The sequence below is a fragment of the Chiloscyllium punctatum genome, chromosome 3 (genome assembly GCF_047496795.1).
Source record: "Chiloscyllium punctatum isolate Juve2018m chromosome 3, sChiPun1.3, whole genome shotgun sequence".
Lineage (NCBI taxonomy): Eukaryota > Metazoa > Chordata > Chondrichthyes > Orectolobiformes > Hemiscylliidae > Chiloscyllium > Chiloscyllium punctatum.
Genome location: NC_092741.1, coordinates 37,507,351 through 37,534,619, shown reverse-complemented (window position 1 = coordinate 37,534,619; position 27,269 = coordinate 37,507,351). Strand labels below are relative to the sequence as shown.

The 27,269-nt window shown below is 45.0% G+C and overlaps 1 protein-coding gene across 1 annotated transcript in view; it reads left to right on the top strand.

The window, feature by feature from the left end:
• The first annotated feature begins 12,308 nt into the window (after positions 1 to 12,308).
• Positions 12,309 to 27,269, top strand: part of mrps5 (mitochondrial ribosomal protein S5) — a 144,038-nt gene continuing 129,077 nt past the window's right edge. The window contains exon 1 of the mRNA XM_072551624.1: positions 12,309 to 12,484. Within this exon, the coding sequence (XP_072407725.1) occupies positions 12,436 to 12,484 (49 nt within the window). The 5' untranslated portion in view covers positions 12,309 to 12,435. The remainder of the gene's footprint in view (positions 12,485 to 27,269) is intronic.

Genomic DNA, 27,269 nt, shown 5'->3' with positions numbered 1-27,269 from the left:
AGTGACTGAGGTAGATTTAGGAAGATTGTGTGAGAAAGTTTGCAAGGCATCCCAAAGAGAAACCGTCCATGAAACTCAACAAGAATGGCACTTAATTAATTTCTAGAAAGATTCAGCCCCTGGTGTAATGTATCAGGGAGAGATGGTGGCCTGGATGTATAATCACTGGACTGTTAATCCAGAGACCCAAGGAATTTTCTCGGGACCCAGGGTAACAAGAAGGCTTATGTGAGGATGAGGCATGAAGGCTCAGTTAGGGGCTTGAGAGTTATAAGTTAGCCAGTAAAGACCTAAAGAGAGGGCTAAGAAGAGTCAGGAGGGAACATGAGAAGTTGTTGGCGGATAGGATCAAGAAAAACCCTAAGGTCTTTTATAAGTATATCAGCGATAAAAGAATGACTAGAGTAATATTAGGGCCAAACAAAGATAGTAGTGGGAAGTTGTGTGTGGGATCTGAGGACATTGGGAAAGCGCTTAATGAATACTTTTCGTCAGTATTTACATTGGGAAATGTGCAATGTTAGTGAGAATACAGAGATACAGGCTATAAGATTAGATGGGATTGCGGTTGACAAAGAGAAGGTTTTGGCAATTTTGGAAGATCTGAAAATAAGACCCCTGAGGTGGATGGGATTTATCCTAGGATTCTCTGGGAAGCCAGGGAAGAGATTGCAGAGCCTTTGGCTTTGATCTTTATGTCATCATTGTCTACAGGAATAATGCCAGAAGACTAGAAGATAGCAAATGTTGTTCCATTATTTAAGAAGGCGAGACAGGACAACCCTGGTAATTATAGACCAGTGAGCCTTACTTCAGTTGTGTGTAAGGTGTTGGAGAAGGTTATAAGAGATAGGATTTATAATAATCTAGAAAGGAATAAGTTGATTAGGGATAGTCAACATGATTTTGTGAACCGTAGGTTGTGCCTCATTAACCTTATTGACTTCTTCAAGAAGGTGACAGAACAGGTGGACGAAGGTAAAGCAGTTGATGTGGTGTACATGGACTTCAGTAAGGTGTTTGATAAGGCTCCACATGGCAGGTTATTGTACAAAATATGGAGTTTCAGGATTGAAGGTGATTTAGTGGTTTGGATCAGAAATTGTCAAGCTGAAGGAAGACAGAGGGTGACGGTTGATGGGAAATGTTCATCCTGGAGCTCAGTAGTGTGCCACAAGGATCTGTTTTGGGGCCACTGCTGTTTGTCGTTTTTATAAATGATCTGGATGTGGGTGTAGAAGGATGGGTTAGTAAATTTGCAGATGACACTAAGGTAGGCAGTGTTGTGGATAGTGCTGAAGCATGATGTGGGTTACAGAGGGTCATAGTTAAGATGTAGAGCTGGGCTGAGAGATGGCAAATTGAGTTTAATGTGGAAACGTATGAGGTAGTTCACTTTGGAAGAAGTAACAGGAATGCAGACTACTGGGCTAATGGTAAAATTATTGGCAGCATAGATGAACAGAGAGATCTTGGTGTCCAGGTGCATAAATCCCTGAAAGTTGCCACCCAGGTTGGTAGGGTTGTTAAGAAGGTAAATTGTGTGTTGGCATTTATTGGTAGGGGATTGAGTTTTGGAGGCACAAGGTCATTCTTCAGCTGTACAAGACAATGGTAAGGCCGCACCTGGTCATCGCATTATCGGAAGGATGAGGAGATTTACTAGGATGTTGCCTGGTATGGAAGGAAGGTCTTATGAGGAAAGGCTGAGGGAACTGAAGCTATTTTTGTTGGAGAGAAGAAGGTTGAGAGGTGTCTTAATCGAGACGTATAAGATAATCAGAAGGTTAGATAGGGTGGACAGTGAGAGTCTTTTTCCTCAGATGGGACATAGCCGTAAATAGAGGGGTGATAGATTTAGGACAGATATCAGGGGTAGTTTCTTTACTCAGAGAATCGTAGTGGTGTGGAATGGCCTGCCTGCAACAGTAGTAGACTCGCCAAATTTAAGGGCAATTAAATGGGCATTGGACATACACATGGATAATAATGGAACAGTGTAGGTTAGATGGGCATCAGATTAATTTCACAGGTCGGCGCAACATCGAGGGGCGAAGGGCCTGTACTGCTCTGTAACATTCTATATCCTATGAATCCCAGCATGGGAGTTGGTGAAATTTGAATACAATCAAACCTGGAATTAAGAATCTAAGGATGACTGTGAATCCATTGTCGGAAAAAACCATCTGGTTCACTAATGTCCTTTAGGAAAGGAAGCTGCCATGTGACTCCAGACCCACAGCAATGCGGATGAGTCTGGGCAAGTAGGAGTGGGGAATGCTGGCCTGGTCAATGGCGCCTTCATCCTGCAAATGAATAAGAATCAAGGTAAAGCAGTTTTTGGACTCACAACTATCAGCACAACTTCAAATCTTCTGGTGTGTAGCTCTGCTGTAATTGCAGCCAGCAGCCCTCTAGGTGTTGTTGACTAATTTAACATTCCAACCATTGGCTAGCGTTCTCCGTAACGTAATAGGTCTATTGTTGCCATGGCGAATTCACAGATCTTGAAGTGGAAGGTACCAAGTATGAAGCATACTACAGTGGCTTTGAGTTTGAAGATTAAAAACGTGAATAATCTACCAAACATTAAAACTTCTCCCACTTGGAATAACGCATTGAGATTGTTTCCCATCTCATTCATTTTTCTTTTAATGAAATTGCTAGAGGGCTTTAAAGATTCGAGTGCTTTAACAGTAAACAACATTATTACCATTCAAAGGAATTCATGTGAGATCACTAAACTGACAAATTATAACTCGAGGAATTTGCTACATTATTTCATTGTCTCTCCATAAATATACTTTCACAAGCCAGTTCAAATATTGCAATTAATGTTGCAAATTATGACACTTCCAGCTGTTAGCACATATTTTAATCAAATGATTAAAATTTGTCTCTAAGGTGAGTTCCAGGCTTTTCAGGCCCATGAGGAGACTATTCAACATGTTACCCCATCCTAAAGTACAACTCTATGCAAAATTCAGAAAGAACATTCGCCTTGAAGCTGAGACAACTGAGCTGTTTATTCTTACCAGTCAGGTTTCACTCGATTGAATGCTTTAACTTCCCAAAATGGAGAGCTAATGCAGGTTGCATTCGCAAAACAAAAATCAGTTATCATTTTGATCATGATTATTGAACTGAATTTTAAGGTTTTTGTCCCACAGCTCCACCTATTTGATGCAAATTCATGAGTTGGAATCCCCTTTGTCCTTCTTTGTGGCTGGTATGTTAGTGCGACTCCCCATTCTCACTTCTACCTTGATTGAGTCCGTGGTAGGAAGGCCCATACTGCTAATTGAGACCATTAGTGCGTAGTTAACGTCCACTCTCTTCGATCTGATGCCTTGGACAGCTGCTCAGATACTTAGAGGTCAAGTGTCAGGCCTCCCTCTTGGAAAGCCTGACACAATTCTGGGATCAAGGACCTTGGGAGTGGAGGACTTTTCTATTGCGAATGGTCAGGTTCAATAGCAGCACCAGTACTGCATAGACCAATACCTGGGATGAGTGTTGCTGGGAAGGGATGGTGGAGTAGGTTAGCTCTAATTTTGTTTTCTCCTACGACTCCCAAAATCAGAATTCAATGCTGAGAATGGTCTCAGTACACTGTCTAGATCCTCGGAACAGTTTAGAGCAAACGTTGGCAGTCAGTGATGGTTACAGGGGTGGAGAGTGGAGGGAGTTGACACTGAGGCCAGGTGGGTGGCTCTCAGCATCCAACTCCTCATTCCCTCCCTTTACATCCCCTTAGCACCTTTAATTGAGTACAGCCCCAAACTCACTCCCAGGAAAACAGGTCAGGATCTGCTTATCACATAGTAAGCCCCCTGCCTACCAATGGGTTCATACTAGAATCTACGGGTTTCCCTGGGACAAGGTTGGGAGCAGTCAAGCAGCACTAATGCCAGGCTTAAGTCAACAAACAGCTACCTTAAATCAGTACTGTATTCACCAGCAGCCATGCTTTGTTTATAAGGTTAAAGGAGCAGGGGATTTCAATGCCTTTACAAGTTGACAGATCCATAGATCTTATCGGTTTTTATGCACATTCATGTCTACAATGCCAAAGAGCTAACTGACCTTTCCAAAGGTCCATGACCTCTCCCAAAGTACATGACGTTTCCCAAAGAGGTACCATACTTTTCCAAAGAAATACCTCTGCAAAAAACTACTTTATCTCTCTAAATAACTCCAGGAAGATTAGACCTTCAATCCAATTTGTAATGCCCACAAGTCATGTTCCTTGGTCACCAAAATTGCTTCTCATCTGAATACAGCTGGATTGTTAAACATCAGATGCCATTGTGAACTATGGATGTGTGAAACAACCCAGCCCCCGCTCCCTCCCTCAACTCACTCTCCCCACTGCCAGTGAAACCAGTGGATGCCAGGGCTTCAGGATCAGGGCACCCAGAATGTTTTCACAGTCAGAGATCTGAAGATTCAGTTTGATCAACAGCTCCAAGGATCATAAAGAGCTTAACTCTCCTTTATGTGGGGTTTTGAATATAAATGTTTTAATAAAGGATAATGTGCTTGAATAGATTTAAATGTATTGAGTAGGCTTTTATCAGAAGAGAGGCCTTTTTTAATATAGCTGCATAGTGGTAATGTCATCCAAGTAGCAATCCAGTCTGATGTTCTCACCAATCTCTTCACAATACCTTGAAACAAATGTTCCCTACCTTTATATCCATTCTCCTTGAAATAAGTGACAATATTCTAGTTGCCTTCCTAGCTGCTTGCTGCTAGAGTGCCAAATCTCTCTCCAGCTTGGCAGTGTCTCTTTCTCCATTTAAGTAATTCTCAGTTTTTCTATTCAATAATTCCGAACTGTTACAGACTTCTGTGCAATTACAAATGGGAGAGACATTATCTGTAGTTTATTTCTATCCAAAGTCTCACTGCAACAATTACCCACAAACTTACTGCAACAATATATTGCAGTTGTTCGAAAATTCAATTTCTGGATACGCACAATGCTGGCTATTTATCGATTCCCCCAAGTTAGTTGCCCCTGAATAGATGGTGTTGAGCTGCCTTTTTGGACTATTACATGACTAGCATGTGATAGAAATATTAAACCATTTATTGATACTGAAATATCACTTATCTGCCACTTTCTTATGATGCAGGAAACTTTGTTCTTCCATCTTAGACTCTTTCTTTGTTTAGGATAAATCATCTCTCTTCACAGTTATATCTTATTTTCATGCAGTGCTATAACTGTACTTCTTCCCCAATGCAAAGCGCCCAAGACATGAATAAAGTAGCAAAGGCTTTGATTTAATTCAGGATTTCAATATAGAAAAATATCCCATTGCATTTCAGAGCAAATGGGCAGAAATAAATGGACGCCAAACCAAGGAAGGTTAGGAGTCATGAAGGAAGACTTGATCAAAGAGGCTTTAAGGCGGATGGTAAAGGAGGAGCGTCCAGTATTCAGTGTTGAATGAGCTTCAAATTTCTCCTATTAGCAAGAATAAAGCTATAAACTTTGGCCCCCATTATAAGTTCTACACTTCTTTCATTGATTTTGCTGTCTGATTGAGTTGACCATTGTCCAATTGATTCTTAATGACATGTGCAGTGACGGAGAAGTTGGGAAGATCACATGATATGGGAATGAGATGTCTGTACAGGACATTGGTTAGGCCACTGTTGGAATACTGTGTGCAATTTTGGTCTCCTTCCTATCGGAAAGATGTTGTGAAACTTGGAAGCGTTCAGAAAAGATTTACAAGGATGTTGCCAGGGTTGGAGGATTTGAGCTATGGGGGGAGGCTGAACAGGCTGGGGGCTGTTTTCCCTGGAGTGTTGGAGGCTGAGGGGTGACCTTATAGAGGTTTACAAAATTATGAGGGGCATGGATCGGGTAAATAGGCAAAGTCTTTTTCATGGGGTGGGGGAGTCCAGAACTAGAGGGCATAGGTTTAGGGTGAGAGGAGAAAGATATAAAAGAGACCTAAGGGGCAACTTTTTCACGCAGAGGGTGGTATGTGTATGGAATGAGCTGCCAGAGGAAGTGGTGGAGGCTGGTACATTGCAACATTGAAAAGGTATTTGGATGAGTATATGAATAGGAAGGTTTTGGAAGGATATGTGCCAGGTGCTAGCAGGTGGGATTAGATTGGGTTGGGATATCTGGTCGGCATGGACGAGTTGGACTGAAGAGTCTGTTTCCATGCCGTACATATCTGTGACTCTAAGAGCCAACCATGTTTTAAATGGTGAGGCAGAATTCTCACTAGAGAGCAGCAAGAGGCATACATGCACTGACATCACATTATTACCAAATTTATCTATATTAATATGCAGTTTCCCATTCACTTACCCACTGAATATGAAAAGAAATGGCAGAATTGCTTGCATAAAGTTGCTGACATATCATTAATTGAGCTTGCCACTTGATCCTCTGGACTTTCATCTTCGACACCAGACATCAACAACTCAGGGTATGGTCCACAGTCAGTCCTTAACTAAAAGTTGAGGGGGCACTGGTTGGAGGGCAGTTTGATTTGATTTGATTTTGATTTGATTTATTGTGGTCACATGCATCTAAGTACAGTGAAAAGATTTATTTGTGAACAATACAAGCAGATCATAGTAAGCAAGAATATGCAGATCATAAGCTTAGACAAAGTGAGGTGTACAGGTTACACTGCACAGGAGGTGTGCGAAGCAAGATCAACACCAACAAGATCAACATTGTTTGAAGTTAGAGAGTCCATTCATCGATCCAGTAATGGCAAGGAAGAAGCTGTTCTTGAACATGCGTGCATTCAAGCTTCTGTATCTTCTGCCTAACAGAGGAGGTTGTAGGACAGCATTACCGGGCTGGGATGGGTCTTTGATGATGTTGGTAGGTTTTCTGCGGGAAAGTCAGTTGTGGAGTTTGGAGGCAGCATGCTGGAATGCAGAGGGGATAACATTTGTGAAGGTGAGCAACTCAATATATAAGGCAGAGGGAGATGATAGAGCAAGGAAGGAAAAGGGGTATTGCCTGAGGTGAGTGCATCAGCTAGTTATGTTGATCTTTTAATTGCCTTAACTAGCTGTTTTCTGATTACAGGCAGTCACCGCTCTGTCCCTGGAATGTCCATCTCAAAATATGGATCAGGACCACCAAACCAGTGAGTTGGAGATGCAAAATTATGTTTCCTGACCAACACCATTCCTACCCATATCTGGTCAACAATCTGGCCCCATGGCACCCAACAGTTAAAAGCATAGTGTAAGGCTTATTAAGCCTTTTCCCTCCGTGACCCCATTTCAAAGTCAGAAGTTGTTACGATCCATGTCAGTGGGAACTGTGATAGTGAGGGCCGGTTAGAGCTGGAGCCTTGCTGTTGTGGCTTCACCTGGTCAAGCCATTCTTGCTCTGCAGTGTACGACCCATTCCAGCCAAACTTTTAGCTCACAGCCCCACGTGGGGTCCTGAACAGCCCCCTAATTTAAGTGCTGCTAAGCAGCCCATAAGGGGCAGTGGTAGTGTTCATACCTGAATTGAAATGAATTAGCTTTAGTGTCACACGTACTCAATGAGTACAGTTAAAGGTTTATCTGTTGCCACTTAGAGTGTCATCTTAAGTACAGAGTACCTAGGTACAATCCTTAATTATAGAATAGAGAAATGAAGAAAAAAGGTTACATTACAGCTATACACTGTATGACCATAGGTCAGAAAAAACAAGAAGCAAAGTTAAAAAGACAAACATTGCAGCCTTTCTCCAAAGGCCTCTCTGCAGCATACAGCATGGGGCCTCCACTTAGTCTGACCACCAGGTGCCACCACACTCCACACTGGGCACTGGGCCACTATCCCCCGCTCTGCACTGGGCTACTGCCACCATACTCCACACTGGGCCACTATCCCCCACTCTGCACTGGGCTACTGCCACCATACTCCACACTGGGCCACTATCCCCCACTCTACACTGGGCCACTGCCACCATACTCCACACTGGGCCACTATCCCCCACTCTGCACTGGGTCACTATCCCCCACTCTGCACTGGGTCACTGCCACCATACTCTACACTGGGCCACTATCCCCCACTCTGCACTGGGCCACTGCCACCATACTCCACACTGGGCCACTATCCCCCACTCTGCACTGGGTCACTGCCACCATACTCCACACTGGGCCACTATCCCCCACTCTGCACTGGGTCACTGCCACCATACTCCGCACTGGGCCACTGCCACCATACTCTACACTGGGCCACTATCCCCCACTCTGCACTGGGCCACTGCCACCATACTCCACACTGGGCCACTATCCCCCACTCTGCACTGGGTCACTGCCACCATACTCCGCACTGGGCCACTGCCACCATACTCTACACTGGGCCACTATCCCCCATTCTGCACTGGGCCACTGCCACCATACTCCACACTGGGCCACTATCCCCCACTCTGCACTGGGTCACTGCCACCATACTCTACACTGGGCCACTATCCCCCACTCTGCACTGGGTCACTGCCACCATACTCCGCACTGGGCCACTGCCACCATACTCTGCACTGGGTCACTGCCAACATACTCCACACAGGGCCACTATCCCCCACTCTGCACTGGGCCACTATCCCCCCCTCTGCACTGGGCCACTATCCCCCGTTCTGCACTGGGCCACTAACTCCCGCTCTGCATTGGGCTACTATCCTCCGCTCTGCACTGGGTCACTATCCCCTGCTCGGCACTGGGTCACTGCCACCATGCTCTGCACTGGGCCACTATCCCCCACTCTGCACTGGGCCACTATCCCCCACTCTGCACTGGGCCACTATCCCCCACTCTGCACTGGGCCACTGCCACCATACTCCGCACTGGGTCACTGCCGCCATACTCTGCATTGGGCCACTAACCCCGCTCTACACTGAGTCACAGCACCATGTTCCATGCAAGGCCAATATTTCCGCTCGAAACTGGACCATTATCCCCGCTCTGCGCTGGACCACTATCCCAGCTCTACACTGGACCACTATCCCGCTTGTCACTGGACCACTATCCCGCTTGTCACTGGACCACTATCCCAGCTCTACACTGGACCACGATCCCCGCTTGTCACTGGACCACTATCCCGCTTGTCACTGGACCACTATCCCAGCTCTACACTGGACCACGATCCCGCTTGTCACTGGACCACTATCCCAGCTCTAAACTGGACCACGATCCCCGCTTGACACTGGACCACTATCCCCACTCTACACTGGACCACTATCCCCGCTTGTCACTGGACCACTATCCCAGCTCTACACTGGACCACTTTCCCAGCTCTACACTGGACCACGATCCCCGCTTGACACTGGACCACTATCCCCACTCTACACTGGACCACTATTCCCGCTCTGCACTGGACTACTATCCCCGCTTGTCACTGGGCTACTATCTCTGCTCTACACTGGATCACTATCCCCGCTTGTCACTGGACCACTATCCCAGCTCTACACTGGACCACTTTCCCAGCTCTACACTGGACCACGATCCCCGCTTGACACTGGACCACTATCCCCACTCTACACTGGACCACTATTCCCGCTCTGCGCTGGACCACTATTCCCGCTCTGCGCTGGACCTCTATCCCTGCTCTACACTGGATCACTATCCCAGCTCTACACTGGACCACTATCCCCGCTCTGCACTGGACTACTATCCCCGCTTGTCACTGGGCTACTATCTCTGCTCTACACTGGATCACTATCCCCGCTTGTCACTGGACCACTATCCCAGCTCTACACTGGACCACTTTCCCAGCTCTACACTGGACCACGATCCCCGCTTGACACTGGACCACTATCCCCACTCTACACTGGACCACTATTCCCGCTCTGCGCTGGACCACTATTCCCGCTCTGCGCTGGACCTCTATCCCTGCTCTACACTGGGCCACTATCCCCACTCTACACTGGGCCACTATCCCCACTCTACACTGGACCACTATCCCCACTCTACACTGGGCCACTATCCCCACTCTACACTGGACCACTATCCCCACTCTACATTGGACCACTATCCCTGCTCGACACTGGACCACTATCCCTGCTCTGCACTGGCCTGCTATCCCCGCTTGTCACTGGGTCATTATCCCTGCTCTACACTGGGCCACTATCCCAGCTCTACACTGGACCACTATCCCTGCTTGTCACTGGGTCATTATCCCTGCTCTACACTGGGCCACTATCCCAGCTCTACACTGGACCACTATCCCTGCTTGTCACTGGGTCATTATCCCTGCTCTACACTGGGCCACTATCCCTGCTTGTCACTAGGTCATTATCCCTGCTCTACACTGGGCCACTATCCCAGCTTGTTACTGGGTCATTATCCCTGCTCTACACTGGGCCACTATTCACACTCTACATTGGACCACTATTCCCGCTTGTCACTGGGCTACTATCCCCACTCGACACTGGACCACTATCACCACTCTACACTGGATCACTCTACCCACTCTACACTGGACCACTATCCCCACTCTACACTGGACCACTATCCCCGCTCTACACTGGACCACTATCCCCACTCTACACTGGACCACTAACGCCGCTTGTCATTGGGCCACTATCCCCGCTCTGCGCTGGACCGCTATTCCTGCTCTACACTGGCCCACTATCCCCGCTCTACACTGGACCGCTTTCCCTGCTCGACACTGGACCACTGTCCCCACTCTAAACTGGGCCACTGTCCCCACTCTACACTGGGCCACTATCCCTGCTCTACACTGGTCCACTGTCCCCGCTCTACACTGGACTACTATCCCCGCTCTACACTGGGCCGCTATCCCCTCTCTACACTGGACCGCTATCCCCGCTCGACACTGGGCCACTATCCCCACCCTACACTGGACCACTATTCCTGCTTGTTACTGGGTCATTATCTCCGCTTGTCACTGGGCTACTATCCCCGCTCGACACTGGACCACTATCCCCAGTCTACACTGGCCCGCTATCCCTGCTCTACACTGGATCACTCTACCCACTCTACACTGGACCACTATCCCTGCTCTACACTGGACCACTATCCCCGCTCGACACTGAACCACTATCCCCGCTCTACACTGGCCCGCTATCCCTGCTCTACACTGGATCACTCTCCCCACTCTACACTGGCCCACTATCCCTGCTCTACACTGGACCACTATCCCAGCTCTACACTGGACCGCTATTCCCGCTCGACACTGGACCACTGTCCCCACTCTACACTGGGCCACTGTCCCCACTCTACGCTGGGCCGCTATCCCTGCTCTACAATGGACCACTATCCCCACTCTACACTGGGCCACTGTCCCCACTCTACGCTGGGCCGCTATCCCTGCTCTACAATGGACCACTATCCCCACTCTACACTGGACCACTATCCCCGCTCTACACTGGACCACTATCCCCACTCTGCAGTGGGCCACTGTCCCCACTCTGCACTGGGCCACTATCCCCACTCTACACTGGCCCGCTATTCCTGCTCTACACTGGGCCACTATCCCCACTCTTCATTGGTCACTATCCCCGCTCTGCACTAGGCCTCTATCCCCACTCTACACTGGTCTGCTATCCCCACTCTACACTGGACCTCTATCCCCGCTCGACACTGGACCACTATCCCCACTCTGCACTAGGCCACTATCGCCACTCTTCACTGCATCACTATCTCCACTCTACACTGGACCACTATCCCTGCTCTGCACTAGGCCACTATACCCGCTCGACACTGGACCGCTATCCTCACTCGACACTGGACCACTATCCCCACTTGTCACTGGGCCACTACCCCCGCTCTACACTGGGTCACTATTCACACTCTCTACTGGGCCACTCTCCCCACTCTACAGTGGGCCACTATCCCCACTCTGCCCTGGGCCACTATCCCCGCTCTGCACTAGCCTGCTATCCCTACTCTGTTCTGGGCCACTATCCCCACTTTCTACCAACTGCGAACCCCATGTCTGAGCTGAGAGACCTAGATTTAAGTCTCCCCTCTTTGAAAGGTGTGTATTGATACCCTGTGAACAAGCTGAATAGAAAATATAACTTTTACAAAAAAACTATAAAGTCTCATGGAGGCATGTCCTAACAAATTGGTTTATAACTAAAGAATATCTTGGATGAGTCAGAGTGGATGTGTAAGATTAAAATTACAGACTTTATGGGGAATGAAGAGGAACTGGTCCCTTTATTTCAGGGAGACCTCTCCCTGAAGAATAAAAGCGTTGCCGGACATTTATTCACTGACAGGCGCCTTTAAGGCCTGTCGCGAGGCGCCGTCCCTGACAACCGGCTCCTGCCGCCTCACGGCCCGAGAGGAGAGAGCTCACCGGGACCGGGGGGTGGAGGGAAGGGGGCTGACCGTGCTCACCGGGACCGGGGACCGGGGGAGAGAGGTCAGGGTTCACCGGGACAAGGATCCGCATCCGCTCGGAGAACACACCGGGACATGGCGGCGGCGGCGCGGAGCCTGAGTGTAGGCCTGAGGCTGGGAACAGGTCAGTCACTGGGACCCCCCCCCCCCGGGGAAAGGGGAGGGAGGTGCTGGTGGGCCGACTGGCCGGGCACTGGGACTGGGGGGTGGGGTGGAGTGTCGGGCACTGGGACGGGGGGTCAGTCACTGGGCCCCTGGATGGGGGGGGAGGGGAGGGGAGGGGAGAGGGTCAGTCACTGGGCCCCTGGATGGGGGGGGGAGGGGAGGGGAGGGGAGAGGGTCAGTCACTGGGCCCCTGGATGGGGGGGGAGGGGAGGGGAGGTGAGGGGAGAGGGTCAGTCACTGGGCCCCTGGATGGGGGGGGAGGGGAGGTGAGGGGAGAGGGTCAGTCACTGGGGATGGCAGTGTCTCCAGTCGAACCCAGTTTAGGGTCTGTGCTGTTTTTATCGGGGTCTTCCTCCACTTTCGTGTTTTATTTCTGATAATGTCAAACAGGTGGTTTCTCAATCTGAGCCATTTGTCTTCCTGCATTTTAAAAACAATATAATTGTCATGTGAATCCCTAGATCTCGATTATTTAGACTTTTAGTATTTTGCTGAGGGTGGTGGTGGAGGGTTGTTTTTCAGACTCGAGGCCTGTGACCAGTGGAGTGCCACAAGGATCGGTGCTGGGTCCTCGACTTTTTGTCATTTACATAAATGATTTGGATGCGAGCATAGAGGTACAGTTAGTAAGTTTGCAGATGACATCAAAATTGGAGGTGTCGTGGACAGCGAAAGGGATTACCTCAGATTATAACAGGATCTTGATCAGATGGGCCAATGGGCTGAGAAGTGACAGATGGGGTTTAATTCATATAAATGTGAGGTGCTACATTTTGGGAAAGCAACTCTTAGCAGGACTTATACACTTAATGGTAAGGTCCTAGGGAGTGTTGCTGAACAAAGAGATCTTGGAGTGCAGGTTCATAGCTCCTTGAAAATGGAGTCGCAAGTAGATAAGATAGTGAAGAAGGCGTTTTGTTTGCTTTCTTTTATTGGTCAAGAGTGTTGAGTACAGGAGTTGGGAGGTCATGTTGCAGCTGTACAGGACATTAGTCAGGCCACTGTTGGAGTATTGCGTGCAATTTTGGTCTCCTTCCTACCAGAAGGCTGTTTTGGAACTTGAAAGGGTTCAGAACAGACTTACAAGGATGTTGCCAGGGTTGGAGGATTTGAGCTACAGGGGGAGGCTGAATAGGCTGGAGCTGTTTCCCTGGAGCGTGGAGGCTGAGGGGTGACCTTTTATAGAGGTTTATAAAATCATGAGCGGTGTGAATAGGATAAATAGACAAAGTCTTTTCCCTGGGGTGGGGGAGTCCAGAGCTAGAGGGCATAAGAAACCAAAAGAGAAAATGCTGGAAAATCTCAGCAGGTTTTCCAGCATTTGTCAAAGCTCAAAGGGTCAGTTAGACTCGAAACGTCAGCTCTTTTCTCTCCTTACAGATGCTGCCAGACCTGCTGAGATTTTCTAACATTTTCTCTTTTGGTTTCAGATTCCAGCATCCGCAGTAATTTGCTTTTTATTTTATTTTTACTAGAGGGTGTAGGTTTAGGGTGAGAGGGCACAGGGTGCCAGATGAAGTAGTGGAGACTGGTTCAATTACAGCATTGAAAAGGCATCTGGATGGGTATATGAGTAGGAAGGGTTTGGAGGGATATGGGCCAAATGCTGGCAAATGGGATTAGATTTGTTGGGAAATCTGGTCGGCATGGACGAGTTGGACTGAAGGGTTTGTTTTTGTGCTGTACTACTCTATGACTGACTCAACACTATATTCATATTTATTTGATCTGTCCAGTTTAATAATCTATTGCTGTTGATCTCTTTCCTGGGTAGCTGGACATTTTTGTTCATTCAATCATTCATTCATTCATTCATTCATTCAGTCATTCAGGCATTACTGGCTAGACCAGCATTTATTGCCTTATCCAAAATTGGCTGTAGGGCTGTTGAGAATCAATCACATTGACTCCAAACCAAAGCAATGTACCAGACCATCTACAGGAGTAGGGATGATCTTCTGCCACTGTACAGAGCATGGGTCATGCCACAACTGGAGTATTGTATGTCGTTTTAGTTTCCTTATCTGGCAAAGGATGTTTTGGCTATTGAGCGAGTGCAAAGAAGGTTTACCAGATGGATTCCTGAGATGGCAGGACTGATGTACGTGGAAAGACCGGATCAGTTCGGACTACATTCACTTGAGTTTAGAAGAATGAGGGGATCCTCCTAGAAACGTATAAAATTTTAATGGATTAGACAAGATGGAGAATATCCTTCCAGCCTCTATGATCATGGAATCCAGAACTAGGGCTCTGACTGTGGCCTGACAATAAGGGCAGATGAGAATTTCTTCACCCTGGGAGTGGTCAGCCTGTGGAATTGTCTGCCACAGGAAATTGTAGAGATCGGAACATTGAAGGTTTTGAACAAGGAATTAAATATGTTTCTTGGGGCTAAAGGGATTTAAAGGATATAGGGAGAAAGTAGGAACAGGGTTCTGAGTTTGATGATCAGCCAGGATTATCTTGAATGATGTAGCAACCTGGGAGGGCAGAAAGGTTTACTCCTCTTCTGTTCATGTTTCTGTATGAGGACAGCAGATTGTCCTTCCCTAAAGGACATTAGTAAACCAAATGAGATTTTATGACAATCAAGTGGTTATATGGTCACCAATAGACTGGCTTTTTATTCCAGATTCTGTTTTGATTTTGTAAAATTTCACTGCATGCCATGGTGGGGTTCAAACAAATCTCGTTAGAACATTAACCTGGGGTTCTGGATTATCTGTGAGACATAACCACTACACCACTGCCTCTTCATCTTAATTCAATGACATCTGGAAATTTTTGTAGTGCTTATTCCAGAGTCCATATATTTGATCAATGTTTATGTATGTTTATTTATATTGAATTTCTTAGAGTCTAGATTGAGGTAATTAAATTTATCATGCCTTTGGATCTTTCACAGTTAGTTCCGCAGGCCCTATCACTGATAGACCTGTAAATTTTTCTTATACATATCCAATTGTTTTTCTGAAGGAATCTGATTCCACCACTCCTTCATGTGGTGCGTTTCAGATTTCAGACTGAGATTATTTTTAGGACCCTGAAACAGATAGAGATGTGATACAGTTTTGGGGGGAAATTCCAGAGTTTTGGGCCTTTACAACTGAGGGCGCAGCCACTAATGGTGGAACAATTTTAAAATTAGGGATGCTTAAGTGGTCAGAATTAGAGGATTACAGATAAATTAAGATTATGGGGTTGAGGACTTTGCAGAAAAACTGAGAGGTGATGCCATAGTAGGATGTACTATTAAGTTTAAGAATTCGAACATTGAGGATTTTCATGAGCAGGAGCTGATGCAGGTTGTGAGTGGAGGGATGATGAATGAAGAGGACTTGATGCAAATAAAGACTGAGACACAATTTTAGATGACCTAAAATTTATAGAAGGTAAAATTTCGGAGGCAAGCAATGTTAGGTAATGTTTTGGTGGTGGAAATAGGAATGTGCAAACATGTAAGCAAAAGCTCATTATTGCAAACAAACTAACTTGGTCTCAGACAGGTGTCAAGAAACAGCTGGAGTTAATAATTAGGGAACAGTTTGTTGATTCTTGTCTGCAGAGTTTTTTTTAATGGCGATTCTAATAGAGTCAAAGAGATGTACAGCATGGAAACAGACCCTTCAGTCCAACCCATCCATGCTGACCAGATATCCCAACCCAATCTAGTCCCACCTGCCAGCACCCAGCCCATATCCCTCTAAACCCTTCCTATTCATATACCCATCTAAATACCTCTTAAATGTTGCAATTGTACCAGCCTCCACCACATCCTCTGGCAGCTCATTCCATACACGTACCACCCTCTGCGTGAAAAAGTTGCCCCTTGGGTCTCTCTTATATCTTTCCCCTCTCACCCTAAACCTATGCCCTCTAGTTCTGGACTCCCTGACCCCAGGGAAAATACTTTGCCTATTTATCCTATCCATGCCCCTCATAATTTTGTAAACCTCTATAAGGTCAACCCTCCGCCTCCGATGCTCCAGGGAAAACAGCCTCAGCCTCTCCCTGTAGCTCAGATCCTCCAAACCTGGCAACATCCTTGTAAATCTTTTCTAAACCCTTTCAAGTTTCACAACATCTTTTCGATAGGAAGGAGACCAGAATTGCATGCAACATTCCAACAGTGGCCTAACCAATGTCCTGTACAGCTGCAACATGACCTCCCAACTCCTGTACTCAATACTCTGACCAATAAAGGAAAGCATACCAAACGCCGCCTTCACTATCCTATCTACCTGCGACTCCATTTTCAAAGAGCTATGAACCTGCACCAGGAGGTCTCTTTGTTCAGCAACACTCCCTAGGACCTTACCATTAAGCGTATAAGTCCTGCTAAGATTTGCTTTCCCAAAATGCAGCACCTCACGTATATCTGAATTAAACTCCATCTGCCACTTCTCAGCCCATGGCCCATCTGGTCCAGATCCTGTTGTAATCTGGATAACCCTCTTCGCTGTCCACTACACCTCCAATTTTGGTGTCATCTGCAAACTTACTAACTGTACCTCTTATGCTCGCATCCAAATCATTTATGTAAATGACAAAAAGTAGAGGGCCCAGCACCGATCCTTGTGTCACTCCACTGGTCACAGGCCTCCAGTCTGAAAAACAATCCTCCACCACCACCCTCTGTCTTCTACCTTTGAGCCAGTTCTGTATTCAAATGGCTAGTTCTCCCTGTATTCTGTGAGATCTAACCTTGCTAATCAGTCTCCCATGGGGAACCTTGTCAAACGCCTTACTGAAGTCCATATAGATCACATCTGCTGCTCTGCCCGCATCAATCATCTTTGTTACTTCAAAAAACTCAATTAAGTTTGTGAGACATCATTTCCCACGCACAAAGCATATTGACTATCCCGACTCAGTCCTTGCCTTTCCAAATACATGTACATTCTGTCCCTCAGGACTCCCTCCAACAACGTGCCCACCACTGACGTCAGGCTCACCGGTCTATAGTTCCCTGGCTTGTCTTTACCACCCTTCTTAAACAGTGGCACCACGTTTGCCAACATCCAGTCTTCCGGCACATCACCTGTGACTATCGACGATTTAAATATCTCAGCAAGAGGCCCAGCAATCACTTCTGTAGCTTCCCACAGAGTTCTTGGGTACACCTGATCAGGTCCTAGGGATTTATCCACCTTTAACCATTTCAAAACATCCAGCACTTCCTCCTCTGTAATCTGGACATTTTGCAAGATGTCACCATCTATTTCCCTACAGTCTATATCTTCCATATCCTTTTCCACAGTAAATACTGATGCAAAATATTCATTTAGTATCTCCCCCCATTTTCTGTGGCTCCACCCACAGGCCTCCTTGCTGATCTTTGAGGGACCCTATTCTCTCCCTCGTTACCCTTTTGTCCTTAATATATTTGTAAAAGCCCTTCTCCTTAATTCTATTTGCCAAAGCTATCTCATGTCCCCGTTTTGCCCTCCTGATTTCCCTCTTAAGTATACTCCTACTTTCTTTATACTCTTCTAAGAATTCACTTGATCTATCCTGTCTATACCTGACATATGCTTCCTTTTTTTTCTTAACTTCTGCTGGTTATATATTTTTTTCCTAACTGCGGTAGTGCTTGTATTTTCCCCAGCACCCATGTGTGTGTGCATGTGTAGGGCAAAGTGAAAGACAACAAGTGTATAAATCTTTATTCGATTTCCACCACTAGCAAGAAAGGAAACTCCCGAGGGGCCAGTGACAAGCAATGCCCTTCTCAAAGGGCAATGCTGCGTGATCAAAAAAGTGAAGGGGAGGGCAGGGAGTAAGACAAAATAGAGTTGGAGGGGGAAATAAAGCACTCCACTCCCTGTGCTGTCTGTCGAGTATTTTGGTGGCTTCGCAGATCCCTCCGTTAAAAGCAATTAGAAATGAATGCTGGCCATGTTAGTATTTCTTTATGGGATGTGGGAATGAAAGAAAAAAAATCACTTTCTGGTCAGTCAGTACTGCATGAACAACAAACAATATGATAATTTAGCAACAGTAGAGGAGTTGAGAGGGGTGATGGAGAGGTACAGCTGGATGTCGTCAGTGTAGATGTGCAAACTGGCACTGTTTTGGTTGTTATCATAAGGAGGCTGCATGCAAGTTGTATTTATACCTAACGCAAAGGAACATGGTTGAAGTTGGGGGATAAATCATCTCAGTTGCAAGAGATCACTACAGGAGTTCCTCTAGATAGTGTCCTAAAGTCCAGCCATCTATGGGGTGAAAGTGAGTGCTGCGGCAGCTGGAGGTTGGAGTCGAGAGTGTGGTGCTGGAAAGACACAGGTCAGGCACCATCTGAGAAGCAGAAAAATTGATGTTTTGGGCATTCATTCCTGATGAAGGGCTTTTGCCTGAAACATCTATTTTACTGCTCCTCGGATGCTGCCTGACCTGCTGTGCTTTTCCAGCAACACCCTCTTGACTCCAGCCATTTATGTCATCAATGACCTTTCCTTCATCAGAAGGTCAGATGTTCAATGATGGCCATATATGTTCAGCAATGATTTACAGTTCCTCAGGTACCAAGGCAATCTGTGTCCGAACGCAACAAGACCTGGACACTATTCAGGCTTGGGCTGACAAGTGGCAAGTCAGAATCATGCCACATAAGTGCCAGGCAATTACCATCTCATGAAGTGCTTCGAAAGGCTGGTCATAGCCCACGTCAACTCTAGTCTCCTAGCTTGCCTTGATCCCATACAATTTGCTTACTGACGCAACCGGTCATCAGTGGATGCCATTTCCCTAGCCCTGCAGTCATCCTTCAAACATTTGGAAAATGAGGACATCTATGTCAGACTCCTGCTCATTGACTACAGCTCCACCTTCATCACCATTATCCCCTCCAGACTGATCTCAAAACTCTGAGACTTTGGTTTTGGCTCGACCCTCTGCAACTGGATCCTCAATTTCCTGACCCACAGAACACAACCAGTGAAGATAGACAACTGCATATCCTTCACAATAACACTCAATTCTACAGCCCCCAACGATGCGTCCTCAGCCCCTAGTGTACACCCATGACTCTGTTGCCAAATTCCGAATGAGTGCCACCTACGCGTTCGCTGATGACACCGCTGTGGATATCTAACAATGATGAGTCAGAATACAGAAAGGAGGAAAAGGGCTTGGTAACATGGTATGTTTTTAACAACGTCTCTTTCAACATCAGCAAAATGAAAGAACTGAACATTGACTTCAGAATAAAAGGAGGACAACATGTCCCCAGTGTACATTAACAGAGCTGAGCTTGAGAGGGTGGAGAGCGTCAAGTTCCTAGGAGTGACAAAGCATACTGTCCAGATGCATAAAGGCATCTGCTGTACCCAGGACCATAAGAAACTACAGAAAGTTGTGTGCACAGCCCAGACCATCGGAAACCAAGCCTCCATCCATGAATTCCATTTCCATGGCTGGTTGCTGTGGAAAGGCTGCCAACATCATCAAAGACCCATCGCACCATGGTAATACTCTCTAATACTCTCCTACAACCTCTTCCATCAAGCAGAAGCTTAAACACACATACCAACAGGTTAGAGAACAGCTTCTTTCCTTGCTGTTCAACTGATGCATGGCTCTAGCAAGATCAGTATTACTTGAAGTTTAATGTTGATTTTGCCTTACACATGCCTTGTGTGATCTGGACTGCAACAGTTCAATAAGAGTGTTCACCAGCAGTGTTTGAAGGACATTAGCAATGGTTATAAATGCTGACCCAGCTAGCAATGCTCACGTCCCCTGAATTATTATTTTAAAAATCATTGCGGAAGTAGAAATATGCAGCTTTCCCTTCTTCTGTTACCATACTTCTTCACCTCCAATCTGAAAGCTGAAGTCAGTTGGAGCTTATAAAGCTTGTGATAGATTTTTGTGAGGGAGCATTATCTTAGAAATGGAAAAGCACAAGCAAAATGCAACTGAGGTTCAGAACACCAAAGCTAGTTTTTTGATATGATTTTATGTCTATAGCTATCACATCCAAATACTCCCATCTTCCCATACTTTTTCACTCCCATCTCTCTCTCTCTCTCTCTTCCATTTTTTTAAAAGAAAGGCAAAATATACATTCAGTATCAATGCCTTCGTTTAATCACTTCTGTGCCTTTAATTATTATTTTAATGTTTATCTATAAAATCCTATGTTTAGTTCATTTTATTTATTTGACTTTTTATATCTCCACTGAGTCCTTTTTAATCTTTTTGCTTCCTCTCTTCTATACTATATTTTCTTAGTGTTATTAGTTTTAAATTCATTCTGTCATTTTTTTAAAGTAATTTTAATTTCTCTACTCACCACTATGATTTTACTGCATGCTTTTACTTATGAGAAAATATAAAAAAGAATTATGGGCACTTGTCAGTTCTGTGCCTTAATCATCATCTCTTACAAGTTTGTGTGAATCAGCGGCTCATTACCAAATTAGTAGCTACAAACATTTAAACTTTCATATCAAGCAAATGGTCACTGAACGCTTGATGCTTTTGAAATGTTGTCTTCTGTGTTTGTTCTTGAGCAGGAACTTCAATAAATTCATGAACTGCTCCCTGGAACAAAAGAAGGAAATGTCCTTTAGCAGCTTCTTTTGAACTTGGGGTCATGCAAAGTATCTGCCAGTCAATTACATACCTTTTGAACTTGGTCCTATATTCTTCATTTTCAAATATAAATCCGAAAACCTTCTGTGGAATCTGCCTCCACCACTCTCCTAGAATGTGCATTCCAAAACTTTACTCTGAATAATAAAGTTTCTCCTAGTATTGTTCCTAACTGCCTTGCTGGAAGTTTAGATTACTTACAATGTGGAAACAGGCCCTTCGGCCCAACAAGTCCACACCGCCCCGCTGAAGCGCAACCCACCCATACCCTTACACTTACTCCTTACCTAACACTACGGGCAATTTAGCATGGCCAATTCACCTGACCTGCACATCTTTGGACTGTGGGAGGAAACCGGAGCACCCGGAGGAAACCCACGCAGACACAGGGAGAACGTGCAAACTCCACACAGTCAGTCGCCTGAGGCGGGAACCGAACCCAGGTCTCTGGCGCTGCGAGGCAGCAGTGCTAACCACTGTGCCACCGTGCCGCCCATAAAGTCTTGAAATTGTGACCCTTAATTACTGACATATCAACTAGTGGAAGAATACCCTTCTTTACCTCTGTCAAAACTGTTCATAATTTTGAGCAACTCAAATAAGGTCCCCTCTTAATCTTCTCTGCTCCAAATGGAATCAGTCCAATTTCTGTAATCGTTTCATGTATCTAAAATCCCTTATTCCTGGTATCATTCTAATAAATCTCCTTTGCACTTCCTCACCAGAGCTTTAACATCTTCCTTAAATAAGGTGCCTTGAACGGTGATCTGATCACTAATTTGTAGAGGTACAGCTTCACTTCCTTGCATTCAAGCTCTATGCCTCTAAGATGAAACCCAAGCAATAGGTCATCTTAATTGCTATTTCAATTTGCCTGCCCACTTTCAGAGAATTATGCTCGAGGTTCCTCTGCCCCTGTACTCCCCTCATTAAGTCTATGTTGTGTTTCCATGCTGCTTCTACTAAGTGCATTGCCTCTCATTTCTCTGGATTGAAGTTTGTCTGCCCATTTGGCTAACTCAGTATCCCTCTGTAGTTGCTCAGCATCCTCCTCACATTTTAACTATTCTCCCTAGCTACAAATTGAGATTTTTCTCTCCGCACACGTTTCAAATGACTGATAGAAATCAGAAAAAGCAGGGGTCTTGGGATCAATATTTGCAGAACATCACTTTCAGTTTGTCTCCAATCTGAGAAATGCCTATCTATACCTACCTTTCTGTTTCCTATCTTTAAGCCAACTTCTAATTTGTGCTGCCAAGGACACGTCAGTAACGATAATTTCTAATTCACTAACCAACCTGCCGTGTAACCCTGTAGCAAATGCTTCCTGGAAGTCCAAATATATCACATTTGCAGCACTATCCTCATCCACTGCCTGTGCCATCTCATCAAAGAATTCAATCAAATTTGTTAGACACAACCTGCCCTTGACAAAGCTGTGTTGACTATCTATTATTTATTTTTCTTGAAGTGTATATTTATCTTTTCCTGTATTATGGCCTCCACCAATTTTCCCACTATTGATGTCAAACTGACAGGCCTGTAGTTTCCTGGGTTATCCTTTGCCTCTTTCTTAAACAACGGTGTCACGTTTGCAGTCCTGCAGTCCCCTGGGACTAATCCTGTGCTCAGAGAGGCCAGGAACATATCTGGCAATGACAGAAATGACACTGGATTTAATAACCTTTAAGCCCACACTTGTATTCTGTGACATTTTTTCAAATCCCACCACCACAGCAGCCAGTGGAGCAGTAAGGGATAAATCTAGCCTATGCTGACAATCATTCAATGAGATTATGGCTGATTTTCTAATCCAACATATTTCTTGCACTATCCCTGCATTGCTTGATGTGTTAAGTATGTAGAAATCTATCATTTTCAGTCCTATTCAATTAGTGCCTGTCTCTTGTGTAGCGAATTCCAAAGGTGGTTCACCCTCCATTTGAAGGAATTACTCCTCATCTCAGTTATACATTATCAGCAGTGTGTCCTCTGATGCTGGACTCCCCTGGATACGTGAAACATCCTTCCTGCATTTACTCTGTGATTCCTGTGAGGCAGTTGTATATCTTAGGGTTTTTTTTCAGTTATACATTATCAGCAAACACTTGCTAATGAGTTTGTTTGTTACCAGTGGCCTGGACAGATTCAATGGTTCCTTGTTTTATTGATGAGCCACATCTCTGACCACACATTGGCAGGTGTGCCTGAGAGGTGGAATTGCTCCGTTGGCCTTAAAGTCGCTGGCGTTTCTTTCTCTGGTTCCTTTTCCATACTTACTCTTCCCAAAGGGTGTTCTGGAAGAATTGCAATCGAAATTGCTGGAAGAGCTCAACAGATCTGGCAGCATTTATGGAGCGAAATCAGAGTTAATGTTTTAGGCCGTGTGTCCCTTCCTCTGAACTGATTGTAGCTAGGAAAATGTTGGTTCGTATAAATGTCAATTAGATGTTGGAGAATTGTATGCTTTCATACAGGACCTTCATCCAAGTTGTTTTCTTTGAATGAGGGTCTCCCACATGGTCATATTTATATTGTGTTTATTGGGGGAGACCTTCAGGGAGCCTTTGAAATGCTTCCTTTGTGATCCTTTCATTCGAATGCCTTGAACTGGGTAAAGGTGATTTGTTTTGGCGTTCGGACCTCAGGCAGTCTAAACATGTGGTCGGCCCAGTGGAGCTGGTTTCGTATAATCGTGGCCTCTATGCTGGTGCTATTAGCTGCTTTATGAGCACTGTTAGTACACCTGTCCTCACAGGCAATGCAGCAAATCTATCTCAAGCAGCATTGATGGTACTTCTGAAGGGCCTTTAAAGTAGAGTCTGTATGTAGTTCCAGGTTTCAGATCCATATAGAAGAGCCAGAAGGCTGCCTGGCTTATACACAAGGCTCCTGGTATCAGTTTTGGATGTCAGTCATCAAAAACTGTTATCCTTAAGCACCTGAAGGCAGTGGTTGCAGATTGTGGCGATTCAACATCTCATCAAATGATGTCACTCTGCAATGCGAGGTAGCTTCTGAGGTAGGTAAAATGTTCCATGTTTGTTGATCTTGATGGATGGACCAGAACTTGTGGGAGGCACGTGGCTCAATGGTTAGCACTGCTACCTCACAGCAGCGGGGACCCGGGTTTGGTCCCATCTTCGGGCGACTCTGTGGAGTTTGCACTTTCTCCCCATGTGTGCATGGGTTTCCTCCAGGTTCACCGCTTTCCTCCACAGTGGAAAGATGTGCAGTATAGGTGGATTGACCATGCTAAATTGTCCATAGTGTGCAGGAATGTGCAGGCTAGATGGAGTATTCAGGGCAATGCAAGATTACAGGGATAGGGTAGAGGGGTGGGTCAGAGTGGGATGCTCTTCAGAGAGTTGCTGAGGACTTAATGGGTTGAATAGCCTGTTTCCACACTGTGAAGGATTCTTTGATTGTCTTGAGACAGTCAAACCCTGAGAAGAAGGGTTTCAGAATTCTTGAGGCCAAGTTTTTATTTTATTCAGATTCCATCATCTGCTGTGGCAGGATTGGAACCTAGGTTCCCAGCACGTTACCTGGATCTCTGGATAAAGGGCCCAGTGTTAATACCACTAGCTCATTACCTCCACTATTGTGGAACTGAAGTTCTACAAGCTAGGTCAGTGTTGTGTGTTTTTTGGATTTCAACTAGTTGAGGTTGAAATGTTTTCTATCCATCTGTCCACACCACTTGGAAGCTTCCTTCTGACCAGAGGAAGAATGGTGGCAATGAAGCGATTAAATGAACAAGGTTTCAATGAAGAAAGAAGAAAGAAGTGTAGTAAATGTTTTTTGTACTTGAGAAAGTTGCCGTGAAGTTACTCTGTCCAGAAAAATTCAACATGTTTTGATAGGAAAAACAGTCAAGATTTATTGAAGATTTTTAGATGAGTAGTCTGCCGACTATGTTGTGATGAAGATTGCTTTGGTTAATATATAGGAGTTAGTACAAGAAGCTTACAGATGAAAGTTTGGAAATCTGAGGGAAAGACTGAATCAAACTTTTGGAAATTTCCAGAGAAAAATAAATGTTTGACAGTATGGAATAATGAAGCTTCCCAAGGTTTTGAAAATTCTAGTGGCGTTATTAATGGAAATATTTAAAAGTTGTATTGCTTTGTCATCAATTAGGAGATGGGTAGGATAGCAATTGGCCTGATTGGATTTGCCGTGCTTTTTGTTGGACAGATACCTGTTTCATAGTGACTCTGTACCTCTACCTGAACTGTTTCAACCTTTTCTAGACCATAAAGTCTTCAACTTTTCAGCTATGATGTATATCTGAGCTATTCATCCAATAGCTCTTATTCATCTGACCATGCTAAACAGTACCTTGGGATTTCATTTGTTGATGGCTCAAAGCCGTTGAATGCCTCAATAGTCTATTTTTGGCCTGCTGTAATATAATAAAAAGCCAGCTACTTTGCACACGTGAAGGTCTTAAACACATGACATCTTGCTAAACCAAAAGATCAGTATTGTCCAGATCATTCCAACTTGTCCTTGAACAGTGCTGTGGAATCTTTTGAGGACAGAGATTTCCTTTAACATCAAAAATGTATGACAGTTCCATCAGTAGTGTGTTTGTCGGCATCTTGTGTTCATGTCTCCAAACTGGGACTTGAACCCACAACTTACTGACTTAGTTGAGAATCTAAATGCTGAGCCAATGGCTAATAAAACAAAGTAAGCTAATTTATGTTAACTACCAATGTCATTTGTGTTCCAATACAGCAATTGCTAGAAAATCCATTTTGAAATCTTTGGCGGATTCAGTTCAGCAGCACGACTCCACTATTAAATCTTGTTCAGTAGATAATGCACTTCTTGCCTGTATTAATTTAACTTTGCAAATTTCTGCTTTGCATTCCTCCAAAAGCTCATTTAGGCTTTTTAATAAGTGACAGCACACTCTTCGTGTTGGATAGGAGCTGGAGCATAGAAGCTGGTAGATTCAGCACTTTCTTTGTTCAGATGCTATTTCTGCCATTGATGCGGAACAAAAATAAAAAAAATCCTTCAATATGTATTCATGGTGAAGTCTTTATCCCACTGGGCACACCAGGCACTTGGACATGCTCTAAAGATTTTTACAAGGTCAAAATCGGCTTTACAAAAAGAAACAAAATCATAATTCTATTGATTAGATTGATTAAATACCTTTTCAAAAAAAATCTCTGAAGTGCCAGAAGTGGAACAATGTAATATATCTAATTTTCCTTGAATTAATAAACCCCCTATAATGTCACCCAGCTTTTATTTATGTGGGCATTGTGGTTTAGATTAAGACTTTTTTTATTGTGTGTAGATATATTCTGTTCAGATATCTCCCACAAAGATAGGCAGTTGATTCTTCAAATCACTGCTCTATTTTTGTTTTCTTACAGTGATGGAATTTCTCAAAATAAATACCATTCACTTAGGTTTTTGTGTCACTTACTTCATTGAAACCAGGCCTGGTCAGCATGTTACAGGAAACTTGTACACCTGAAAAACAAGTGCTTTCTTTATGATGTATAACTTATTGTCCCAGGTCTGTCTCTTATTCCCCTTATTATTAAAAATCTGGACTACACCATCCTGCTTTCAACTAGAAACCAAAGCAGAATTTCTCTATCTCTTACTGCATTTACAAGCATATACACTTATTACATGTAGTAAATGTCTGACATTGAATTAAAAAAAAATTACGTATATCTCTGACATATTGGTGCCATAAGAGAAAATCGCCTTCAGAACTTAAAGGCGCTGCATCCCATTGAGACACAATTACCCATGTTATTTTTACTCATACATGGGATGTGGGCATTGTTACCTGGGCCATCATTTATTGCCCAACACTAGTTGCCCTGGATAAAGTGATGGTGAGCTGCCTGTTTGAGCTGTTGGTGTCAGTGATCCCACGGTGTTGTTAGGGAGGGGTTCCAGTATTTTGACCCAGTGACACCTGAGGAACAGCAGTACATTTTCAAGACAGGGTTCTGTGTTGCTTAGAGGGAAACTTGAAGCTGGCAATGTTCCCATGTATCTGCTGCCCTTGTCTTTCTCGATAGTAGTAGTCTTGGGTATGGATGCATGAAGGAGCTTTGGTAAATTTCTGCAGTGCATCTTGTACATGGTACACA